The 23,021-nt window shown below is 39.5% G+C and overlaps 1 protein-coding gene across 1 annotated transcript in view; it reads left to right on the top strand.

The window, feature by feature from the left end:
• The window catches only part of LOC108517704 (BTB/POZ domain-containing protein 8), a 70,825-nt gene that overhangs the window by 13,549 nt on the left and 34,255 nt on the right, over positions 1-23,021 (top strand). Inside the window, 2 exon segments of the mRNA XM_017855793.1 lie at positions 9,860-10,056; positions 14,669-14,786. Coding sequence (XP_017711282.1) covers positions 9,860-10,056; positions 14,669-14,786 — 315 coding nt within the window.

Raw genomic sequence — 23,021 nt, 5'->3', positions numbered from 1 at the left:
TGCCTTCTGGCTGTGCATTATCTTGTTTTACTGTTTTTTAGCCTCAGTTTTCTCATTTCAAAGAAAGTAGTTGGAGTGGCCGGCTGTGTGCTTCATAGCACTTCACAGTGCTCTATTTTAAGCACTTAATCATATTCTGTTTTGTATTAGGTTAGTTGTGTGTGTCTGTGATGATGTAAGCTCCTTGAGATTAGATTGTCTCATTGATGTGCACATCTCCATTGGTGCCTCATGTAGTGTCTTGCACATAGAAAGCCCTTGTGATGTACCCTTTTTTTGCTTTCAAAGCAGATTGCTTTGACATTTGTCTGTATGAAAAGAAGGCAAAAGGAAGGGAGTACAATGGAAAATGTTGACATGAAAATTTCTTCTAGTGAAAATTCTGATAAAATAATTTCTTGAATTTTTGCTTTGTGAAATTCAGTCCTTGTAAGTCTCTTCAGTTCACATCCTTTCTTTTTAAGTCATGGATAAAGATCTTCAAATAGTCTTTTATGGTACTACTTATTTTAGCCTTTTGGTGTGCACTTTGTGCACTTGAGTTAGAATGTGAAATACAGCCTTTGAAAAGTTGTTTTATATGCAGTGACTTCAAGATATAGCTCAAATGATTGTCAGTGGAAAGTTGTGCTTGCTTTATGACCTCATGATTAAAATTCAATTCAGGATCATAAAAATCTGATTTCCCAAGAAGACTAACCTGGTTATTGTTGTGAGAGTGTGTATGCATGTGAAAGGGAAAGAAAAGAGGGAGGACCTTTGAATGTTTAGTTTAACATCAAGAGCTGGACGAGATGCCAGGATAAAGTCTCAATCAGGTAAGTACATAAAACTGCACAGACAAATGAAATCGTTTCCTCTGCAAGCTTTCTCTGGCGGTGGCCATTGTCTCTCCCTCATCCCTTATGCTACAAGGATTGACAGTGGTTGGAATAGGTGCCTTCCTTGTTGTATTTTCTTTCTGGTATCTGGGGTCTTGCTGATGGGGTTGGGGGAAAAGACTGCCCCTTCCAGGGTTCGCTAATTCCTAGATATAGTAAATGACTTGCCTGTGAACCAGCCAATCCCAAGTACAGGGACCCACCTATATATCCACCCGTATATCCACATTCTCTATCTGCTTCTTTTTTTTTTTTTTTTTTTTTTTTGAGACGGAGTCTCGCTCTGTCGCCCAGGCTGGAGTGCTGTGGCCGGATCTCAGCTCACTGCAAGCTCCGCCTCCCGGGTTCACGCCATTCTCCTGCCTCAGCCTCCCGGGTAGCTGGGATTACAGGCGCCGCCACCTCGCCCGGCTAGTTTTTTGTAGTTTTTTTAGTAGAGACGGGGTTTCACCATGTTAGCCAGGATGGTCTCGATCTCCTGACCTCGTGATCCGCCCATCTCAGCCTCCCAAAGTGCTGGGATTACAGGCTTGAGCCACCGCGCCTGGCCTCTATCTGCTTCTTATATTCCAGGAGATAATATTCTTTCCCCCTAATCTCCCTATAGCCAAGTACCAGACAAGTAGGGATCACTCCTGTAGACCAGAGCCAGCCAACGTTATTCAAACAATCCAGTCCTGATCCTGTTCAGTTGCTTACCTTGCCTTGCTTATTCCTTCTCTTGAAAACCCCAATAAAGGCTTTTGTCCATGCTTTCCCCTTGCTCCTTCTGACCAACCCTGTTGCTTCCCTGTGTGGCCCTGTATGGTGTGCCCCCTCCTCTTGTAAATTATAGCTAACAAATTATCTTTTCGATGGCAATTGTCTCCTGATCTGTTGGCCTCACTATACCTGAATAACACCAAAATTCTGGTACATTTTAAACACTCAGGAATGTCCTTGCTTCCTTCCTTCTTACTCCCCTATCATTGAATCTCATTTTACTAGTCTATACAATAGGACAGTCATGTACAGACCACCAGTTCAGTCCTCCTTCCATAAAGATTTTAGCTACTATTGTCAATTTTCCTAAGCATATGTTTTAGTAATTGCAATTGCTATATAGATGTTTCCAGTAACATGGTCTCTCAGTGCCTTCAATCCTGTCTTCCAGTAATCTTGTTATCCATTCTACCTCAACTACTCACTGCCATGTCAAATCCTAAATAGTGCTGTTATCAATAACTGCAGCCTCCCATCATCTTGATTCTAAGAATCTTACTTTCTAACTTCTACCTCCTGTCTTTCTAGCTTATTCCCTTTAGGACTTAAATTCATTAATTGCAGGTCCTGGTGTAGTTAATCATACTACTTTTTTTTTTTTTCCTCTGAGATAGAGGCTTGTTCTGTCACCCAGGCTAGAGGGCAGTGGCGTGATCCTGGCTCACTGCAACCTCTGCCTCCAAGACTTAAGCAATTCTTGTGCCTCAGTCTCACAAATAGCTGGGATTACAGGCGCCCACCACCATGCCAAACTAATTTTGTGTTTTTAGTAGAGACAGGGTTTCACCATGTTGGCCAGGCTGGTTTCAAACTCCTGACCTCAAGTGATCCACCCACCTCAGCCTCCCAAAGTCCTGGAATTACAGGCATGAGACATCAAGCTCAGCCTACATTTAAATTTTCTCTTATCCTCTTACGTCCTCATTTCCCTCCTTACTCAGCTTAAATGCCTTTCACTATCATTGTATTACCCCCTTTGCATACAGCTTCAACTCTGTTGTTCCCTTTGAATTTGATTTGTATGTCAAAACTTCAAATCTTACATTCAACTCTGACCTCCCCACTTCTACATTCACACAGCTGAATGTGGCTGGAAAAACACAGTCATGCTAACCACCAGTAGGCACTTAGTGCTGTTAGTCATACTACATGCAATCACCTGTATTTCCTCTTTTTTTTTTTTTTTTTTAGAGATGGCATTTCATTCTGTTGCCTAGGCTGGAGTGTGGTGGTGCATTCATAGCTCACTGTAACCTTGAATGCCTGCACTCAAGTGACCCTCCTGAGTAGCTGGGACTACAGGTGCATGCCACCACACCCGGCTAATTTTTCTGTTTTTTGTAGAGATGGGGTCTTGCTGTGTTGCCCAGGCTAGTCTAGAATTCCTGGGCTTAAGCAGCCCTCCCACCTTATCCTCCCAAAGTGCTGAGATTACAGGTATGAGCCATAGTGTGTGGCCAATCACCTATATTTCCCTAGTCCTATTGGAGTTCCCACTTTCTTGGAGTATCATTTTATACTTCTCTTCTCTGAAACTTCAGCCATTCCTCTTCATTCTCACTTTTGATGACCTGCTTTCTATTTCACTGAGAAAGTCAAAGCAGTGAGAACTTTTACAAACTTCTTCCATATGTATGCACATATTTGCATCTGTACCTATATGCTTTATTTTCCTCCCTGTTATTACTGATGAACTGTCAGTGCTTTTAAAATCAAATCCTCTATTTGTCCACCAGATCTCATTCTATTCCTTTTCACCTAGTCAGGGACATTGTTTCAGCAGTTTTCATCTTTCCACAGAAAACTTCTTCTGTCTTAGATCTCCTCACCTAAGCATGGTATATTCTCCCCTACCTAAAAAATGACTCTTTTCTGACCTGCTTTCACTTTCAGCTAATACTCCACCAGCTAAATTACCTAATGCTCTGCTCCTTTTCACATCAAAGCTCCTCAAGAATTATCTATCACACCCTCACCAATTCCTTTCCTCCCATCTACTCTTTTTTTTTTTTTTTTTTGAGACGGAGTCTGGCTGTGTCGCCCAGGCTGGAGTGCAGTGGCGCAATCTCTGCTCACTGCAAGCTCCGCCTCCCGGGTTCATGCCATTCTCCCGCCTCAGCCTCCGAGTAGCTGGGACTACAGGCGCCCGCCACCACGCCCGGCTAATTTTTTGTATTTTAGTAGAGATGGGGTTTCACCGTGTTAGCCAAGATGGTCTCGATCTCCTGACCTCGTGATCCACCCGCCTCGGCCTCCCAAAGTGATGGGATTACAGGCTTGAGCCACCGCACCCGGCCTTACTCTTTTTTTTAATAGATGTAATATTCACATACTATAAAACTGACCATTCTAAAGTATATGAGTCAGTGGTTTTAATATATTCACAATGTTGTGCCACCAGCATCACTAATTCCAGAATGTCTTCATCATCCCAGAAAGAAGCCCCATAGCCATTAGCAGCCACCCCTATTTCCTCCTTCACCCAGCCCCTGGCGAACAACCTCCTTTCTGTCTTTAAGGATTTGCCTATTCTGGTCATTTCATATAAATGGAATTATACAATATATGGCCTTTTACGTCTGGCTTTCTAAACTCAACATGATATTTTCACAGTTCATCTATGTTGTGGCATGTATCAATACTTTATTCCCTTTATGGCTGAATATTTTATTATATGATAAATCAGGGGTCATAGGATCATCCTCAGGTTTGATGATTTGCTGAGAGGACTCAGTACTCAGCGTATAGTCATGCTAAAGGCTATGATTTACTACAGAGAAAAGAAACAAAGGGAAAAGCTGCGTGGGGCAAAGTTCATGAAAATCAAGGCATAAGTTTCTAAGGGTCTTCTCCCAGTGGGATCACAGAGGACATGCCTAATTTCCCCAGCAATGAGTTGTGACAATGCTTCTGAAATGTTGCCAACAAGAGACACTCATTAGAAGCTCCATGCCCAGGGTTTTTTTTATTGGGAATTGGTAACGTAGGCACTCCCACCCAACGTATACCCGAATTCCAGACTCCCAGGAGGAAAGTCTGTGTTCAGCATAAACTACTGCTTGCATAAACCGTTTAGACAGAGTGAGCCACCTTTACCTTTAGAGAATGCTAAGAATACTGCCCAAATCCACGTTTCCAGATATCAGCCAAGGGCCAAGCTTATAACTAAATCTTTCAAGGTATAGCAGTCAGGCCTGCTATGTTACCTATTTTCCCCTACATATGGATATACTATATTTTGTTTACCCAGTTATCAGATGATAGGCTTTTAGGTTATTTCAACTTTTTGGCTGTTATGAATAAATCCGCTATGAACATTTATGTATAAATTTTTTGTGTGAACATACATTTTCAAGTCTCTTATATACCTAGGAGTGTAATTACTGGGTCATATAGTAACCTTTTCAGGAACTGACAGACTCTTTTCCAAAATGACTGTACCATTTTACATTACCACCAGCATGTACAAAATTTCCAATTTCTCCATATTCTCAACATGTTACCTCTTTTTTTAAAAAAAAAAAATTATACCTATCCTAGTGGATGTAAACTGGTATCTTATTGTTTTCATTTGCATTCCCATGATAGCTAATGATCTTGAGCAATTTTTGTATACTTATCAGTTATTTTTACATATTCTTTAGAAAACTAATCACATCCTTTGCCCATTGTAAAACTGGGTTCTCTTTATTGTGCTTTAAGAGTTCTGTGTATATACTGGAATACCAGACTCTTACCAGACATGATTTGCAGAAGTTTTCTCTCATTCTGTGGGTTCTCTTTTAGAGTATTCTGGAAATCAAACATCTTTAATTTGTGTGATTTCCACTTTATCTTTTCTTTTGTCACTGTGCTTTTGATATCATATCTAAGACACCAAGGTCATGAAGATTTATGCTTATATTTACTTAGAACAGTTTTATACTTTTAGCTTTTCCATTTAGGTCTTTGATCTATTCTGAGTTAATTTTTGTACATGGTATGAGGTTAGGGTCTAACTTCATTCTTTTGCATTTGGGTGTTTCGTTGTCTCAGCACCATTTATAGAGGAGACTGTTCTTTCCCCATTGTATTATTTTCTGGACACTCTNTGATCTTGAGCAATTTTGTATACTTATCAGTTATTTTACATATTCTTTAGAAAACTAATCACATCCTTTGCCCATTGTAAAACTGGGTTCTCTTTATTGTGCTTTAAGAGTTCTGTGTATATACTGGAATACCAGACTCTTACCAGACATGATTTGCAGAAGTTTTCTCTCATTCTGTGGGTTCTCTTTTAGAGTATTCTGGAAATCAAACATCTTTAATTTGTGTGATTTCCACTTTATCTTTTCTTTTGTCACTGTGCTTTTGATATCATATCTAAGACACCAAGGTCATGAAGATTTATGCCTATATTTACTTATAACAGTTTTATACTTTTAGCTTTTCCATTTAGGTCTTTGATCTATTCTGAGTTAATTTTGTACATGGTATGAGGTTAGGGTCTAACTTCATTCTTTTGCATTTGGGTGTTTCGTTGTCTCAGCACCATTTATAGAGGAGACTGTTCTTTCCCCATTGTATTATTTTCTGGACACTCTTGTCAAAAATTAGTTGCCCATAAATGTGTGTTCTAGACTCAGTTCTATTCTACGGATCTACATGTCCACCATTCTTATGCTAGTACCACACAGTCTTGATTACTGTAGCTTTGTAGGAAGCTTAGAAAATTGAGAAGTGTGAATCCACCAACTTTGTTCTTTGCAAGATTGTTTTGTCTATTCTGGGCCCCTTGCATTTCCATTTGAATTTGAGGATTGGCTTGTCAGTTTCTGCAAAAAAAAAAAAAAAAAAAAAAACCCAGAGAAAAGTCAGCTAGAATTTTAATAGGGATTGCATTTAATCTGTAGGTCAATTCAGAAAGTACTACTGTCTTAACAATATTAAGTCATCTAATCCATGAACACGAAATGTGTTTCCATTTATTTAGTTGCTTTCGACATTGTTTTGTAGCTTTCAATGAATGTCTTATACTTCTTTTGTTAAATATATTCCTGCTATTTTATTTTTTAGAATACTATTGTAAATGGAATTATTTTCTAATTTCATTTTTGATTGTTCATTGCTAGTATATAAAAACACAATTGATTTTTACATGTTGATCCTGTATCCTGCAACCTTGCTAAACTTGTTCAGTGGTTTTTTTGTGGATTTCCAAGGATTTTATATATACAAATTTGTCATCTATAAATAAAGATAGCTTTACTTATTTCTTTACCATGTGGATACCTTTTATTTATATTTTCTTGCCTAGATTTGGCCCTGGCTAAAACCTCCTAATAAAATCTATAAAGTTGAAGAAGTGTTAAGAAGCCGGGCCCCGCGGTGGCTCAAGCCTGTAATCCCAGTCACTTTGGAAGGCCGAGACGGCCCCGGATCACGAGGTCAGGAGATCGAACCGCCTCCTGCTTAACACGTGAAACCCCGTTCTCTTACTAAAAATACAAAAAACTATGTCCAGGGCCGCGGTGCCCGGGTGCCTGTTAGTCCCAGTTACTCCGAGGCTGAGGCGGGAGAATGGCGGGAACCCGGGAGGCCGGAGCTTGCAAGTGAGCCGAGATCGCGCCATCTGTGCACTCCCAGCCCTGGCGACACAGCGAGACTACCGTCTCAAAAAAAAAAAAAAAAAAAAAAAAAGAAGTGTTAAGAACAGACATCCTTGCTGAGCTTAGGAAGAAAGCTTTCAGTTACCATTAAAGTATGATGTCAACTGTGGGTTTTTCATGGATGTCCTTTATCAAGTTGAGGACATTCTCTTTTATTCCTAGTTTGTTGAATGTTTTATCATGACAGCGTGTTGGACTTTGTCAAATGATTTTCTGCATTGGTTGAAGTGATCATGTGGTTTTGTCCTTTATTTTACTGGTATGGTGTATAACATTAATTTTCTGAATTCCTGAGATAAATCTTTTGTCATGGTATATAATCCTTTTATATGCTGCTGGATTCAGTTTAAAATTATTTTGTTGAGGGTTTTTTTTATTTACACTAATAAGGAATGTTGGACTATGTTTTTCTTTCCTTGTGGTGCCTTTGTCCAATTTTGTATTAGTAATACTGGCCTCATAGAATGAGTTGGGAAGTGTTCCTTTCTCTCCTGTGTTTTTGGAAAAATGTGTGAAGGATTGGTGTTAATTATTAAACATTTGGTAGAATCTACCAGTCAAGCTATCTGGTTCTGTTTTTTTTCTTTGCGGGAAGATTTTGATTACTAATTCAATCCCTTTACTTGTTAATAGGTCTACTCAGATACTGTTTCTTCTTGAGTCAGTTTGTGTCTTTCTTGGAATTGTCCATTTCATCTAGATTATCTACTTTCTTTGGCATTATTATTATTATTATTTTTGAGACGGAGTCTCACACTGTCACCTGGGCTAGAGTACAGTGGCATGATCTTGGCTCACTGCAAGCTCTGCCTCCTGGGTTCAAGTGATTCTCCTGACTCAGCCTCCCAAGTAGCTGGGATTACAGGCAACCCACGCCCGGCTAATTTTTTGTATTTTTAGTAGAGATGGGGTTTCACCATGTTGGTCAGACTGGTCTCAAACTCCTGACCTCGTGATTCGCTCGCCTCGGCCTCCCAAAGTACTGGGATTACAGGTGTGAGCCACCGTGCCTGGCTGGCATTATTTTTTGTTTTTATTTATTTCCATAGGTTTGTGGGGGAACAGGTGGTGTTTGGTTACATTGATAAGTTCTTTAGTGGTAATTTCTGAGATTTGGGTGGACCCATCACCCAAGCAGTATACACTGTACCCAATTTGTAGTCTTTTATCCCTCACCCTCCTTCCACCCTTTCCCCCACCAATCCCCAATGTCCATTGTATCATTCTTATGCTTTTGCATCCTCATAGCTTAGCTCCCGTTTATGAGAACATACGATGTTTAGTTTTCTAATCCTGAGTTGTTTCTACATCACAGGATAGTTCTCTCTCAGGAATATTCTGCGTTGTCATTTTCAGTCTCATATCCCAAGCTCTGAAGGGCATAGGGATCAACTCAGGCCACGTGCATGGATACTTGACCATTGATGGTTGCTGAACCTTAGCCATTTATGCCATCTCGGTAAAAGCAATGCCTTCCAAGCAAATCTCTGGAATAGTTTTACTGAAGCGTGACAGAATTCGCATGGAAGAAGACAGCTCCTGAAATATCCATGACAGCTACCACAGACATAGTGCTCACTGCCCCAACAGGAGCCGGGGAGCCTCCATCTGCCACGCAGTCCCCCAAGGGGAAACAGAGGCATCAAAGGTTCCAGGGATGAGGTGGCAGTCAATGTGGGCAGCCAACGGCAGCCACGAGTTCAATTTTTTGGCATTATATATTACTTTTTAACATTTAACATTTTTATAGACTACTTTTCAAAGTTTCTGCTGTTTATTTTTTGTTTTTATTTACTTATTTTTGAGACAGGGTTTCACTCTGTTGCCCCGACTGGAGTGCAGTGGCATCATTACAACTCACTGCAGCTTGACCTGCAGAGCTTAAATAATCCTCCCACCTCAGCCACCCAAGTAGCAGGGACTACAGATACACGCCACCACACCCTTCTAAGTTTTTAAATGTTTTGTAAAGATGAGGTCTCACTATATTGCCCAGGCTACTCTTGAACTCCTGAGCTCAAGCAATCCTCCTGCCTTGGCCTCCCAAAATGTTAGGATTACAGGCATGAGCCATCACACCCAACTTCTGCTGTTTTATTTTATTTTATTTATTATTATTATTATTATTTTTTGAGATGGAGTCTTGCTCTGTCACTCAGGCTGGAGTGCAGTGGCACAATCTCAGCTCTCTGCAACCTCTGCCTCCTGGGTTCAAGCGATTCTCATGTCTTAGCCTCCCAAGTAGCTTACAGGCACCTGCCACCATGCTCAGCTAATTTTTGTATTTTTTTAGTAGAGACAGGGTTTCTCCATGTTGGCCAGGCTGGTCTCGAACTCCTGACCTCAAGTGGTCTGCCCACCTTGGCCTCCCAAAGTGCTAGGATTACAGGCATGAGCCACCGTGCCCAGCCAGTTTCTGCTGTTTTAGATTGACCTTTCTTCAGTTAGTCCAAATTAAGAAGGTTTAGTATTATATATGAAAGTGGCACACTAAGGAAACTAGCATTCTTTCTTTTTAAGAATCACCAATGTTATTTAATTAATATTTTATATTTTGTCTTTTAGGATTATATATTCATCAAACAGAAACATAAAAAACTATGAAGAGGAAATTCTTAGGAAAAAGATAGTGGAGACTGGGATATCACAAAAGCAACTTGACATCAGTTTTCCACAGTGTAAAAACTCATCTGATTGTTCTCTTCAGAAGCATGAAATTCCAGAGGATATCAGTGACCGAGATGACGATTTCATTTCCAATGGTGAGGTATTTTTTATGGAGTTTTATTTATAGCCGTGAAAATAATCATATTCTGGTACAGTTACAGAAAAGCATACTTCAAAGATATACTTTGCTGATTTTTTTTTTTTTAATAAGCATGGAGAACTGAAAACACTAGTATTGTTAACTCCCAGTTTTTCCCAAATAATTGGAGATAGGCTTATTATGAATAAATCCATACATAACTCACAATTCTCCTTTTAGCCACTATGCCTCTGTGTTATTGTCCTTATAATCTATAGAGATAAAGAAGCTTTAGCAGAGTCAGTTCTGTTTAATACCCTAACAAAAATGGTAGCCTAGTTTTATGAATATTAAGTGGTTAAGAAATACATAAATACTATAATACATATGGCATTTTGCCATGAAAAAGGCCTGAAGTTTGCTTGTCGAAGTGGATTTCAGAAGGGTTGCAGCTTGTGAGTTGTTGCAGATTTATGGAAAGAGAATATTAAGGAGGGATGCATGCATAGAGAGAGGTTCTGACAGAAAACCTGAGGTCCCTGGATCAGAGAACAGACCATTTATCACTTGCAGAGCATCTTAGTGCCAGTTCTCAGCTCCTAAACTCTGTGAGGCACTGCAGTGAGGGCCTGATGTTACCCAGCCCATGCAGTGGGATTGCACCACTGAAGAGGAACACCAAAATTAGGAAACTTTAAGCTTTCACAGGTTGCTGGCAGATCTTCCCATTCTCCTCTCTAGAGACAGAAAGACCTTTCTTTGGAAGGTAAATCTTTGGGAGGGGAGGAGAAGGTAGTTTCCTTACCCTGTAATATAAGGAAATGACTTCCAGAGGAGGAAGGTTTCTCAATTTTCTGAAGTAATACATATCTCTAGTTTCCAAGGCATGTTTGCTGTTTAATCATCCTTTAACCAAGTTTACTGGTGCTCTGCTCAGACAGATCAGACCATGCTGACACATAAAAATATTCATAGAAAAATGTCTCCCAATAGTTGGTTATCTGAAGTCAGATGGGAATTTATAAAACCAGATATAGATGAGTGTGTCTTATAACACATGCAGTAAACTGAGGTATCTGGTATTTAGGTGTGCGTGTGTATTTAGGTGTGCATGGCTCAGTTCAGCTGAGTGCAGCTTTCTGCATTAACTTAGTGTTTCTCATCTGAATTTTGCACCTAAGCAAATACAAAATTTATGTTATGCTCAAAATGTTCCCTAATACATGAATTGTATTGGATCAAACTCATGTTTTTCAAAACAAGTGTTAGAGCAGAATTGATTGTATTTGAAAACACTTGTTGGGCTAAAGGATCTTATTACTGGTGTGTAAAGCAACAATTACTCATCTGATTTATCCTGGTTAGATTCCTGTTATATTACAGTCAACATATCTGTTTATGAGTGAATGAATAGACATTCTAGGCCTTGAGGTAGATCATTCATATGCTTTATTTAATTTCATCTCATAAAACCCTAGGAAGTGTTACAGACTGATTTTATCAATAAGACCCAGATAGGACTCTAAGACTCAGAGAGCATAAAAGACTTTCCTGAGGTCACACACAGCAATTGACAGAGCTGATATTTGAAATCCAGTTTTCTTACTCTAGTCTAGAGCTCTGTTGTGGCTCTATGGCAACCCTTTAAAGTGGCCAAATAAGTTGTGAGTTTAAGTGAAAAGAGCCTCTGCCTTTTGACTGTTTTCTCCATCACTCCATGGAAAATCCCCACGTTCACCAGTAACCTCCTAGTTGTCAGGTTAGCAGACATTTTTTTGTCTACATTTTATAAACCTTTTTGCAGCCTTTCATACTGTTAATACTGCCCTCCTTGAAACTTCTGTTTTCGGTGACACCATGCTTTCCTGATTTTCTTTCTTGGCCAATTCTCAGTCTTTTTTACTGATCTATCATCTTTCTGCCCCTTAAATAAATGGTATTCTGTAATTTTTTTGAGCTTCATATCCAATCACTGACTAAACATATCTGTTAAAGTCTACCTTATTTTTTTATTTTTTAAATCTTTATTGTTTTTAATGAGATGGGGTCTCACTCTGTCACCCAAGCAAGAGTACAGCGTCATGATCTCAGCTCGCTGCAACCTCTACCTCGCAGGCCCAAGTGATCCTCCCACCTCAGCCTCTCGAGTAACTGGGCCCACAGGGGTGACCACCATGTCTGGCTAATATTTTGTATTTTTAGTAGAGATGAGGTTTCCCTGCGTTGCCCAGGCTGGTCTTGAACTCTTGAGCTCAGGCAGTCCACCCACCTCAGCCTCCTAAAGTGCTGGGATTATAGGCATGAGCCACTGTGCCCAGCCAAAATATATCTTAAATATCTCAAATGTAACCTGTCCCAAATTCAACTTGTGGGACTCTGTCACCAGTGACTGATCTTCACCAGATCTACTGGCCAAAGTTTGTTGACAAGCAAAGTTATGATAAACAGTTGTTAAAAGAAAAACGTTAGATAAAATAAACCTGAGTGTATTGAACAAAGAACAATTCATGAATCATGCAGCACTCAGAACCAGAAGAGGTTCAGAGAACTCTGCTCTACAACTGGTCAGTGAGTATGTATAAACAGAACATGGAAGTAAAGTACAGAAATGACTTGATTGGTTATAGCTAAGTGTTTGCCTTATTTGGACATGGTCAGATCAGTTGGCTGCTTGTGATTGGGCAAAGCTTGGCTGCTTATAATTGGCTGAGATCTAGCTATCTATTACCAAAAATAAACACTCCTAAGTTAGGTTAGGTTTTAGTTTGTTTACATACTAAGGTTGCAGTTCCTTAAGTAGGAACTCAAAGTATGGAGGCAGCCTTAGTTCAAATTTAAGTTAACAATTTCTGCCTTTAGATTAGTCTCTTGATTGTGAGATCGACCAAAACCTTGGGCATTGATGCCAGTCTCTTGATACCATCATAATGGACTCATTTGGTCTCAGAGTAGAGCTTACTGGTCTCCATGTCAGGTCAGTTAAATTATTCTTTACATTCTTGCTGTTTTAGTCAAAGTTAAGACCATTTAATGCACAATGGATGGCAGCATACAAATATTTAAGACTCCTGAGAGGATATGGTATGCCAGGGATGCTACTATCATGACTATCAGGAGGCTAATACCAAAAGACAAAAGTGTACTGCCAGGCGTGGTGGCTCACGCCTTTAATCCCAGCACTTTGGGAGGCCAAGGCGGGTGGATCACGAGGTCAGGAGATTGAGACCATCCTGGCTAACACGGTGAAACCCCATCTCTACTAAAAATACAAAGAAAAATTAGCCTGGCGTGGTGACATGCGCCTGTAGTCCCAGCTACTTGGGAGGCTGAGGCAGGAGAATGGCGTAAACCCAGGAGGCAAAGCTTGCAGTGAGCTGAGATCGCACCACTGCACTCCAGCCTGGGCGACAGAGCGAGACTCCGTCTCAAAAAAAAAAAAAAAAGTGTGCTCCTTTATAGGGGCCCCTACAAACCAAACTGATCAAAATTAATCAAATAAAAATTTAGGCAAGATAGAGAGTTCAATAATATTTGAGTCAAATTGGTCATAGTCTGTTCAGGGAATGATGGTGATTAAGGACCGTAGTTTACTGTAGAATGATCTGATTTCAAAAGGTATCCAAGTTTGTGACCAGCCTGGGCAACATAAGGAGACTCTGTATCTATAAAACATAAAATTAGCTGAGCATGGTGGTGTATACCTGTAGCCCCAGCTACTTGTGAGGCTAGGGTGGGAGGATTGAATTGCTTGAGCCCAGGATTTTGAAGCTATAGTAAGCTATGTTCATGCCACTGCACTCCAGCCTGAGTGACAGAGCAAGACTCTGTCTCTAAAAAATAAAATAAAATTTTTTAAAGATAATCCAATATTGTTGTTAGCCTGATAACACAGGTCATAGTAACCTAGAGACCCACAAGAAGAAACATAGAGATTAGAAATTTTTCTAAATTCTAATTAAGAAGTAATTAATTCTAATTAAAATTAGAAAAAGATATTCATGAAGAGGCTTCATTTTTGGTGTATAATTTTGTGATAATACTACCTATATTTAAATATGTATATTTAAAAGTATACAGTCATGTGCTGCATAAATGACATTTTGGTCAACAATGGACGACATATATGACAAAGGTTTTATAAGATTATGATACCGGATTTTTACTGTACCTTTTCTATGCTTACATACACAACTACTTACCATTCTGTTACAGTTGCCAACACTATTCATTGCAGTAACACGCAGTGCAGGTTTATAGCCTAGGAGCAGTGGGTTATACCATATGGCCTATGTGTGTAATAGGCTATATCATCTAGGTTTGTGTAAGTACACTCTGTGATGTTCACACAGGAATGAAATCAGCTAACAACATATTTCTCAGAACTGTCATTAAGGGATGCATGACTGTTAATAAGCAATGCATGACTCTATGTTTACATGTAAGTAGAAATATATTTCAAAGGAGAAAGTCTAGATGATTTAACCTTTTTGTTTTATTTTTAATTTACTACTTACATATTCCAACTAATTGAGATAATTATGTGGGAAACCTCTTGATAATAATAGAAAACAATTTTTGGATGTTTGTAATATTAAACTATTTTTTAGTCTTGTTTCTCTTTTTTAAAGATAATTATGAGTTGGAGCCTGCATCTGAATTAGGAGAAGATTTATTGAAGCTTTATGTGAAACCTTGTTGCCCAGATATTGATATTTTTGTTGATGGAAAACGTTTTAAAGCTCACAGGTAAATAGACATGACTAATTTGCTGTCTTGGTTGTGACTGTAGAGTGTGGAAGGGCAGCTGTCTCTTTCCAGCACGGTAGTTTTCAAGCTTTGATTTTCACACAGGCCACAGGGGTTCCATGAAGGCCAAAGGGGTTCCACTGTGATTCCTCTGGGGGGAGTCGAACAGGGGAAGAGGTTGACCATCAGGCAAGGTTTTCTGCAGGTTTTCACACATGCACACGTGGGCCCACCCAGACATATGCATGTATATGTTTCTGCCAGAGCAGATCTCATCTATGTTCTGCATGAGGCATGAACCTAAGATTTTATTAGAAGAAAATGTTCTGCTGCCTAAAATAGATTTGAAAGCCACTGTCACAGAAAATGTAGTTAAATGCAGTTTTTAATTTTATAGGCATTATAGTATTGAGAAGTATTATTTCTACATGAATGACATGTATTTTCTCTGAATGCATTTTGGCTCAGATTCCGTGTTTCAAAATAGATGATGCTCATGAATAGCATTGATTAGGAGGTTTAATATTTCAATGTACTTTTTAAAAACCATTGTTCTGCTTCAGAATTGGGTTGCTTAAACATTCCAGGCGTTTAGATTTCAAATTAAAGCCGGTTGCCTGTTTTAGTCAGGCTCTTTGATTGCAAGTAACTAGAATCTGCTTAAAAGCAGAAAAAAATTTAATAAGAAATACATATTATCTTTTGGAACTCAAGGGAAAGAAGTACAGCTGGGTCTCACTGAGGACTAGAATCTGAACCAGAAAACTTAGGAACCCAGACAGTTCTTCCTCCTTCTCTTTGTGTTTCAAATAGAATGTTGATAAGAAGTTATTCTGGTGCTTCTGAAGAGGAAGAACTGGAGTATTTGCAGTGGCAAGTGGTAATCTTCTACATTCAGGGGTGCATAGCCCTTAATGAAATTAGCAGTGAGTTTAGGTTACTGTAATCCAGCAAGCCAAATAGTGGTAATATTTGTACTCTCAGAAATCACACTGGTTTTGCCAGTTGACAGCAATACAACCCCAGGATTGCTAGTCTGAACTAGACTATTTACTATTCAAAATTTAACTTTTCTCTATGGGAATATGTACTTTGTAAATATACATATACGCATTTTCCTAATTCTTGTGAAATCTGCATTAAATATTGCAAAATTCAGAATATAATCTAGATTGATCATTATATTTTCCATCTCATGGGTATATTTCCTAAATCATGGTGTGGGTGTGGTTGTGTGTCTCTCCGTCTTGTTTTCATTTTTTTTTCTGACCAACACAATTTTATTTAAAAAATTAATTTTATTTTGTGTCCAGGTTTTTCACGAGACCGTGTGGGCATCCTACCAAAGTTACAGAGCCCTAAAGCTATTGCCGTCATACAGGGAAGGGAGGACCCTGTGACCATTTGCAATATGTCCTCAAACAGTGCCTATATTTGGCCTCTCCCTGTGTGCTGCCTGACAATGAACTAACAGGACTGTGTTTTAGGAGCTGGACCTAGAATATTAGGTTTGTATTCCAGGACAGCTCTTGCTCACATTTCTGGTTTATTTTGTTCACCTAGCAATAAAAAAAAAATTCATATTAACTAGAAAGACAATAAGTTTTCCTACTTTTTTCTTACCCTTATGTAAGTTAGAATAGCAAATTCTAAATTATAAGGTTACCTTCCTAGTCCAGACTCAAGCATCTTTCTGTTTATAGTACATACTAATTTTATTATGCAGTTTAAAGTCCAACATTGGAACTTTCTCAGTTACTTCTTGTTCTAGATGAATATTGTCAGCATTCTTCTAGTGGTGTGGCTAAAAATCCTTTTGTAATATGGCTGCTTTAATTTCTTAATTATACATACTTATATATTAAAAGATCAATACAAGTACTTACAAAGGACCAGGATTTATGACTGGAATTTTATTCAGTTTAGGTATCAACATTTTTAAAACCTTAGTTTGCTAGTTTAATGTATCCAAATTGGTATGGTCTTCTATTAAGCTAATCTTTCTCTCATAGTCAAGTTATTTCCTCAGTAACAGTTCTTCCAAGGTAGTCTCTCCAGTTGCTCTGTCCATTCTTTACCATGGTCCTCAGCCCAATCCTTGGAACACTTTGTATGCTGAAAGACAGCCTGATGCCAGTCACTTGCTTGTGGTGGCACAACTAAGCCAAAGAAATCATTTGTAACAGAGTGGTTAAGAGTGTGTGGACTGTAGGGACAATCTGCATGGGTTTTAATTTCATGTCCACCATTATTAGCTGTGTGAATTTGGGTAAGTCATTTAACCATTCATTCTGCGTTTCAGCGTCCTTATCAGAGATGGGGGTTATAACAGTCTCCATCTCATAATGTGATTGTGAGAATTAAATTACAGTTGTTACTGAGCACTCGATGGGCTTACTACCTGATTAGCCTTCATGGATTCCATTAGTTAGTTATGTTACTACTTTTCTGAATATTGTATCCTGGGATACTACTGCACATTACCGCTTGTTGTGGACCTCTGTAACATTATCTTCCTGCCCCAGATGCTCTCAGTTACCATATGAATACCATCTGGATATTGTACATTTCTTTCTGCTTGTATTTATTCCTGTCACCTTCAGTCTACTTCTAAGTATCTGCCTGAGCCACTGCATTGCTGACTTCCCTTTTTTTTTTTAAGATGGAGTCTCGCTCTGTTGCCCAGGCTGGAGTGCAGTGGCGCGATCCCTGGTCACTGCAAACTCTGCCTCCTGGGTTCATACCATTCTCCTGCCTCAGCCTCCCAAGTACCTGGGACTACAGGCGCCCGCCACCACGCCCGGCTAATTTTTTGTATTTTTTAGTAGAGATGGGGTTTCACTGTGTTTGCCAGGATAGTCTTGATCTCCTGACCTTGGGATCTGCCTGCCTTGGCCCCCAAAGTGCTGGCATTACAGGCGTGAGCCACCGCACCTGGCTGCTGACTTCCCATTTTGTAGTATAATTTATTATTTTAATGTTTTATGAAAGAAGTTTAATGTTACATTTTTAAGATAATTTGTTGCACTTCTGTGTTCCGTAATTAAAATTCTCTTATGCTGGCTCATTGAAAAGAACAGTCATTCTTTTTTTTCTTTTTCCTAAGACAAAGTTTTGCTCTTTTGCCCAGGCTGGAGTGCAGTGGCGTAATCTCGGCTCACTGCAACCTCCGCCCCCTGGGTTCAAGCGATTCTCATGTCTCACCCTCCCAAGTAGCTGGGATTACAGGCGCACACCACCAACCTTGGCTAATTTTTGTATTTTTTAGTAGAGACAGGGTTTCGCCATGTTGGCCAGGCGGGTCTCGAACTCCTGACCTCAAGTGATCCACCCGCCTCAGCCTCCCAAAGTGCTAGTATTACATATATGAGCCACTGTGCCTGGCCCCGTCATTTCTAACTTTAGCTTTGTGACACTCAAAATCTGGTATATCTTCCAGAATACCTTTCTTATCAGTGCCTGATAATATACCATTAGACATTCATTCATTTGGTTAAGATGTCAAATCTTCCTTTAATATCTCTCTGAATATTTAGTAAATTGGCACTGTGTCCTAAGATCATTGTTCTGTATGTCCTTGAAAAAGCTAAAAGTTTTTTCAGAAGTGGTATGATTTAGTAATTAAGAAGTTGGTCTTTTTGTGTTTAGATTATGATTCCACCACTTATTTTGAAAATTCCACCACTTATTAATTGTTGAGAGTAACTTAATCTTTCCAAGTTTCAATATCTTTATCTGTAAAAGGAATAGTAGTAGAAATTATAGTATGGAATAGCTGTGAAGATTGAATCATATAATGCACATGAAGCACTTAGCTTAGTACCTGGCACATTGTAAGCTTTCAAAAGTAAATGTTAGTTGCTATAAGTATGTAATAGATATCTGTAAGACCGGCACATATATTGCCTGTTCTAGCTTGCCTTATATCAGGGGGCAAACTGTGGCCTAAATGTGGTTAAGTGGCCTGTTTTTGTATGAGGCAACAAAAAAGCAGAGACAAGTAATGCCACAGGGACCTGCAAGTCTAAAATGCCTTTCAAGAGTCACTTGGGTTTGTTCCCAAACCTGCTTATGCCATTTGAATTTATTTTTTTGATGACAATGAATATAAGTCAGTGATACATAAAATATGAAAGAGAAAAGTTATTGTTCCAGTGAAAACTCGGGTGAGTGCTTTGGAAGGATTAAATAAGGATTAAATAAGGGAAGGCACTTTAAAAATTGCTGTTGTGGCCAGGTGCAGTGGCTCACACCTATTATCCCAGCACTCTAGGAGGCTGAGATGAGAGGAGCACGAACCAGGGAGTTTGAGACCAGGCTAAGCAACAAAGCAAAACCCCATCTCTACAAAAAAATTTAGCTGGGCATGGTGGTGTGCACCATGTAGTCTCAGCTAATTGGGTGGCTGAGGTGGGAAGATCATTTGAGCCTAGGGGTTTGAGGTTGCAATGAGCCAGTGAGTGCCATTGCATTCCAGCTTTGGGAACAGAACAAGACCCTGTCTCAAAAAAAATTAAAATCAAACTAGATATCATAGTGTATATGTGTATTGTTTTTGTGAGAATGATGCTTATATCAGTGAACCCATGTTTAAAAAAAAGATGGGTCTTATGATAAAAGATGTGTGAATTAAATGCATATTTCTTAAGTTAGAATAAAATTATAGTATACAGAAATAGCTTTTTTAATTCCTCATTTTTTCAATTAACTAAACAACTATTACTCCAAATTGTGTTGGGTAATAGGGTATCCACGGCACTTAACTTCAGAAAAGTCCAGTCCTATGAAAGCTATAGTCAATGGATGTCACAAAATTCTCGAGGGATGGTTAACTTTGCTTTCACAAAGTTATATTCTCTGAAGTATTTGCTAAGAAGTGACATGGACAATAGTGATTACTCCAAAAATTTAGATTCGTGACTCTGGATTTAACTCTTACTCAGTTATGTGGAATTAAAGCAAATAAATAAATAAATACATACATTCTTGGAGTAAGAATACTTTAAAAATTAGTCCTACTAAAATTTCCTTCTCTAGAGCTTCTCTGCATAATCCAGGCCATTATTCTGCCTGGAGTAGTGAATGTAGTTCAGCTAACATTGGAAAGTATTGAATAGCAGTGTACTAAAGCATCAGCAAGGTGGAAATTAGGGCATCTTGATAGAGCCAGAAGCAGCATTAACAGTTGAAATTAAACTTAATCAAAAGGAGAAAATAGTTTTTGGCATGATGGAAAATAAAAAATTTGGCAAAGATTTTTAATACACCATACCATCTACAGCATTATTTTTTAACCTGAGGCATCTGTCCTAATTAAGTAGGAATGTTTTCTAAGTTTCTGTTTTAAGGTCAGGGTAATTGTTTAAGCCTCAGATGCTCCTAATTTTACTAAAATGGAAATGGCTGACATGCTGTGTTCAAGTCTTCTGAGGAGTAGACACAAAGATGGGATTGGACTTTCAATAAATGTATTAGGCTAAATACATGTGAGAGAACATAGAGAGAAAGCCAGAGAAAACAGAGCTGCTAGACTGCAATGCTGATTTGACTCTAAGTGAAGGAGAAAGAGAAGGAAGTTAGATAGAAGCATCTTAGACTGCAGTGGAGTCCTAAGAAAAGTTGGGCAAGGCCATTAAAGTTCCCATGCCAAAGGCACCCATCAGAGAAGCACCTGTTTTCTAGGGCTAGACCTGCCTTATTATCCTTGCTGGGCTCAGTTATTGTCAGGAAATAGCTTCTGAGAAGATGGCCTTGTGACCCAGGTGGAATAAATTTCAGAGTGCTATAGCTGAAGCTGTCGGTCATTACGTAGTCAAAGATTAGAGGAGTAGGCCCGGCGCACGATGACTCACGCCTGTAATTCCAGCACTTTGGGGTCGAGGTGGGTGGATCACGAGGTCCAAGATCGAGACCATCCTGGCTAACTTGGTGAAACCCCGTGTCTACTAAAAATACAAAAAATTAACCGGGCATGGTGACATGTGCCTGTAGTCCCAGTTGCTTGGGAGACTAAGGCAGGAGAATCGCTTGAATCCAGGAGGCGGAGGTTGCAGTGACTTGAGATTGTGCCACTGCACTCCAGCCTGGACGACAGAGTGAGACTCTGTCTCAAAAAAAAAAAAGATTAGAGGGGTATATTCTCATGACTGCCACACATATAAATCATGACATGCTATATATGTATTTATATTTCTTTACCACTAGACATAGTCAGATGAAGTAAGAAATAGTTGTTAAAAAAAACATTTATTATTTGCTAGGTATTATGGTGCTGAGATTGGGATTCATAAAGAAATGAATGAAGTACTGAGGATTAAATGGGTTATATATCAATATTCAACAGTGTGATAGAAAAGATTGCCATGGAAAAAAGGCCTGACAGACATCCAATAAACTGCTAAAAGTGGTTTTTTCTAGATTGTGGAATTGAAGTAAACAAGGAAGCAGGGTGAGAACTTAAAATTTTCACTTTATCCAATTCTATATTGAAGTTTATTACAAACATATTGTTTTATAATTTTAAAAAAGTTTTAAAATCTGGCTTTCCATTTTAAGGAAAGAATTACAGACTAAAAATTTTTTATCGGCAGCACATATAATTTTTTTATCTGTTCAAATAGGCTCAATCATACTCTGAGGTCACTATCTTTGTCCTCTTATCAAAAAATAAAAACTATATAGCAGGCTTAGTACATTAAGTATTCATTTGATTGTCAGCATCCCTGAGATCCCTCCTTCTTTAGGGGGTCTGGTGTACAAACTGTGAGGAGGGGAGATTCTCAGTGTGGTGGGGGACTGGGTGTGGTAGGGACTCCCCAGCAATTGAACGCTTCTCTCTTCGTCTCATGCTCTTACTGGGGCTGGTGGTCCAGGGGCTCTTACTTTTTGGAGGCCATGTGGACCATGAGGTGCACCACCCTGTTGCTGTAGCCAAATTCATTGTCATGCCTGGAAATGACCTTGATAAAGTGGTCATTGAGGGCAATGCCAGCCCCAGCACTGAAGGTGGAAGAGTGGGTGTTACTGTTAAAGTTGGAGGAGACAATCTGGTGCTCATTGTAGCCCCAGATGCCCTTGAGGGCCCCCTCTGATGTTGCTTTACCACCTTGACGTCATCATATTTAGCTGGTTTCTGCAGAAAGCAGGTCAGGTTCATAACTAACGTGTTGGTGGTGGGGACACGGAAGGCTACGCCAGTGAGCTTCCTGTTCGACTTGGGGATGGCCTTGCCCACAGCCTTGGCAGCACCAGTAGATATCTACTGGTGCAGGGATGATGTTCTGGAGAGCCCCATAGCCATCACACCACAGTTTCCCAGAGGGGCCATCCACAGTCTTCTGGATGGCAGTGATGGCATGGACTGTGATCCTGATTCCTCCCATGATGCCAGAGTTGTTATGGATGACCTTGACCAGGGAGCTAAGCAGTTGGTGTCCAGGAGACGTTGCTGATGATCTTGAGGTTTTTATACTTCTCATGGTTCATGCCCATCACAAACATGGGGGCATCGGCAGAAGGGACAAAGATGATAACCCTTTTGGCTCCACCCTCTAAGTGAGCCCCAGCCTTCTCCATGATAGTGAAAATGCCAGTGGACTCCATAACATAATCAGTACCAGCATCATCCTGTTTGATTTTGGTAGGATCTCACTCCTGGAAGATGGTGATGGGGTTTCCATTGATGACAAGCTTCCTGTTTTCAGCCTTGGTGATGCCATGGAACTTGCCATGGGTGGAATCATACTGGAACATGTAGACCATGTAGTTGAGATCAATGAAGGGGTCATTGATGGTAACAGTATCTACTTTGCTAGAGTTAAAAGCAGCCCTAATTACCAGGCACCCAATACAGCCAATTCCATTTACTCTGGGCTTCACTTTTACCATGATGTCTCAGGGACATGGCTGGTGCTGCCCAAGAACGGAAGAAGGAGAGGGCAAGGTTCTGTCACTTTTTCTCTTCCTTTTGCTTACTTTACATTTAATTTATGCTGCTGTTTTTACTTTCTTAAGGTGGAATTCGAGATCATTAATAAGAAACCTTTTTCCTTTTCTACAATAAGCATTTAAAAGCTAAACATTTCCTTCTAAGCACTGTTTAGCTGCAGCCTGCAAATTTTGATATATTGTATTTTCACTCAAATAAATGTATTTTCTAATTTTCCTTTTGATTTCTTCTTTACCCATGGGTTGTCTAGAAGTATGTTTAATTTCTTTTTTTTTTTTTTTTTTTTT

The sequence above is a fragment of the Rhinopithecus bieti genome, unplaced genomic scaffold (assembly GCF_001698545.2).
Source record: "Rhinopithecus bieti isolate Rb0 unplaced genomic scaffold, ASM169854v2 scaffold_41619, whole genome shotgun sequence".
In the NCBI taxonomy this organism is placed as follows: Eukaryota; Metazoa; Chordata; class Mammalia; order Primates; family Cercopithecidae; genus Rhinopithecus; species Rhinopithecus bieti.
The sequence above is the reverse complement of the archived record's forward strand: the minus strand, read 5'-3'. Positions and strand labels throughout refer to the sequence as shown.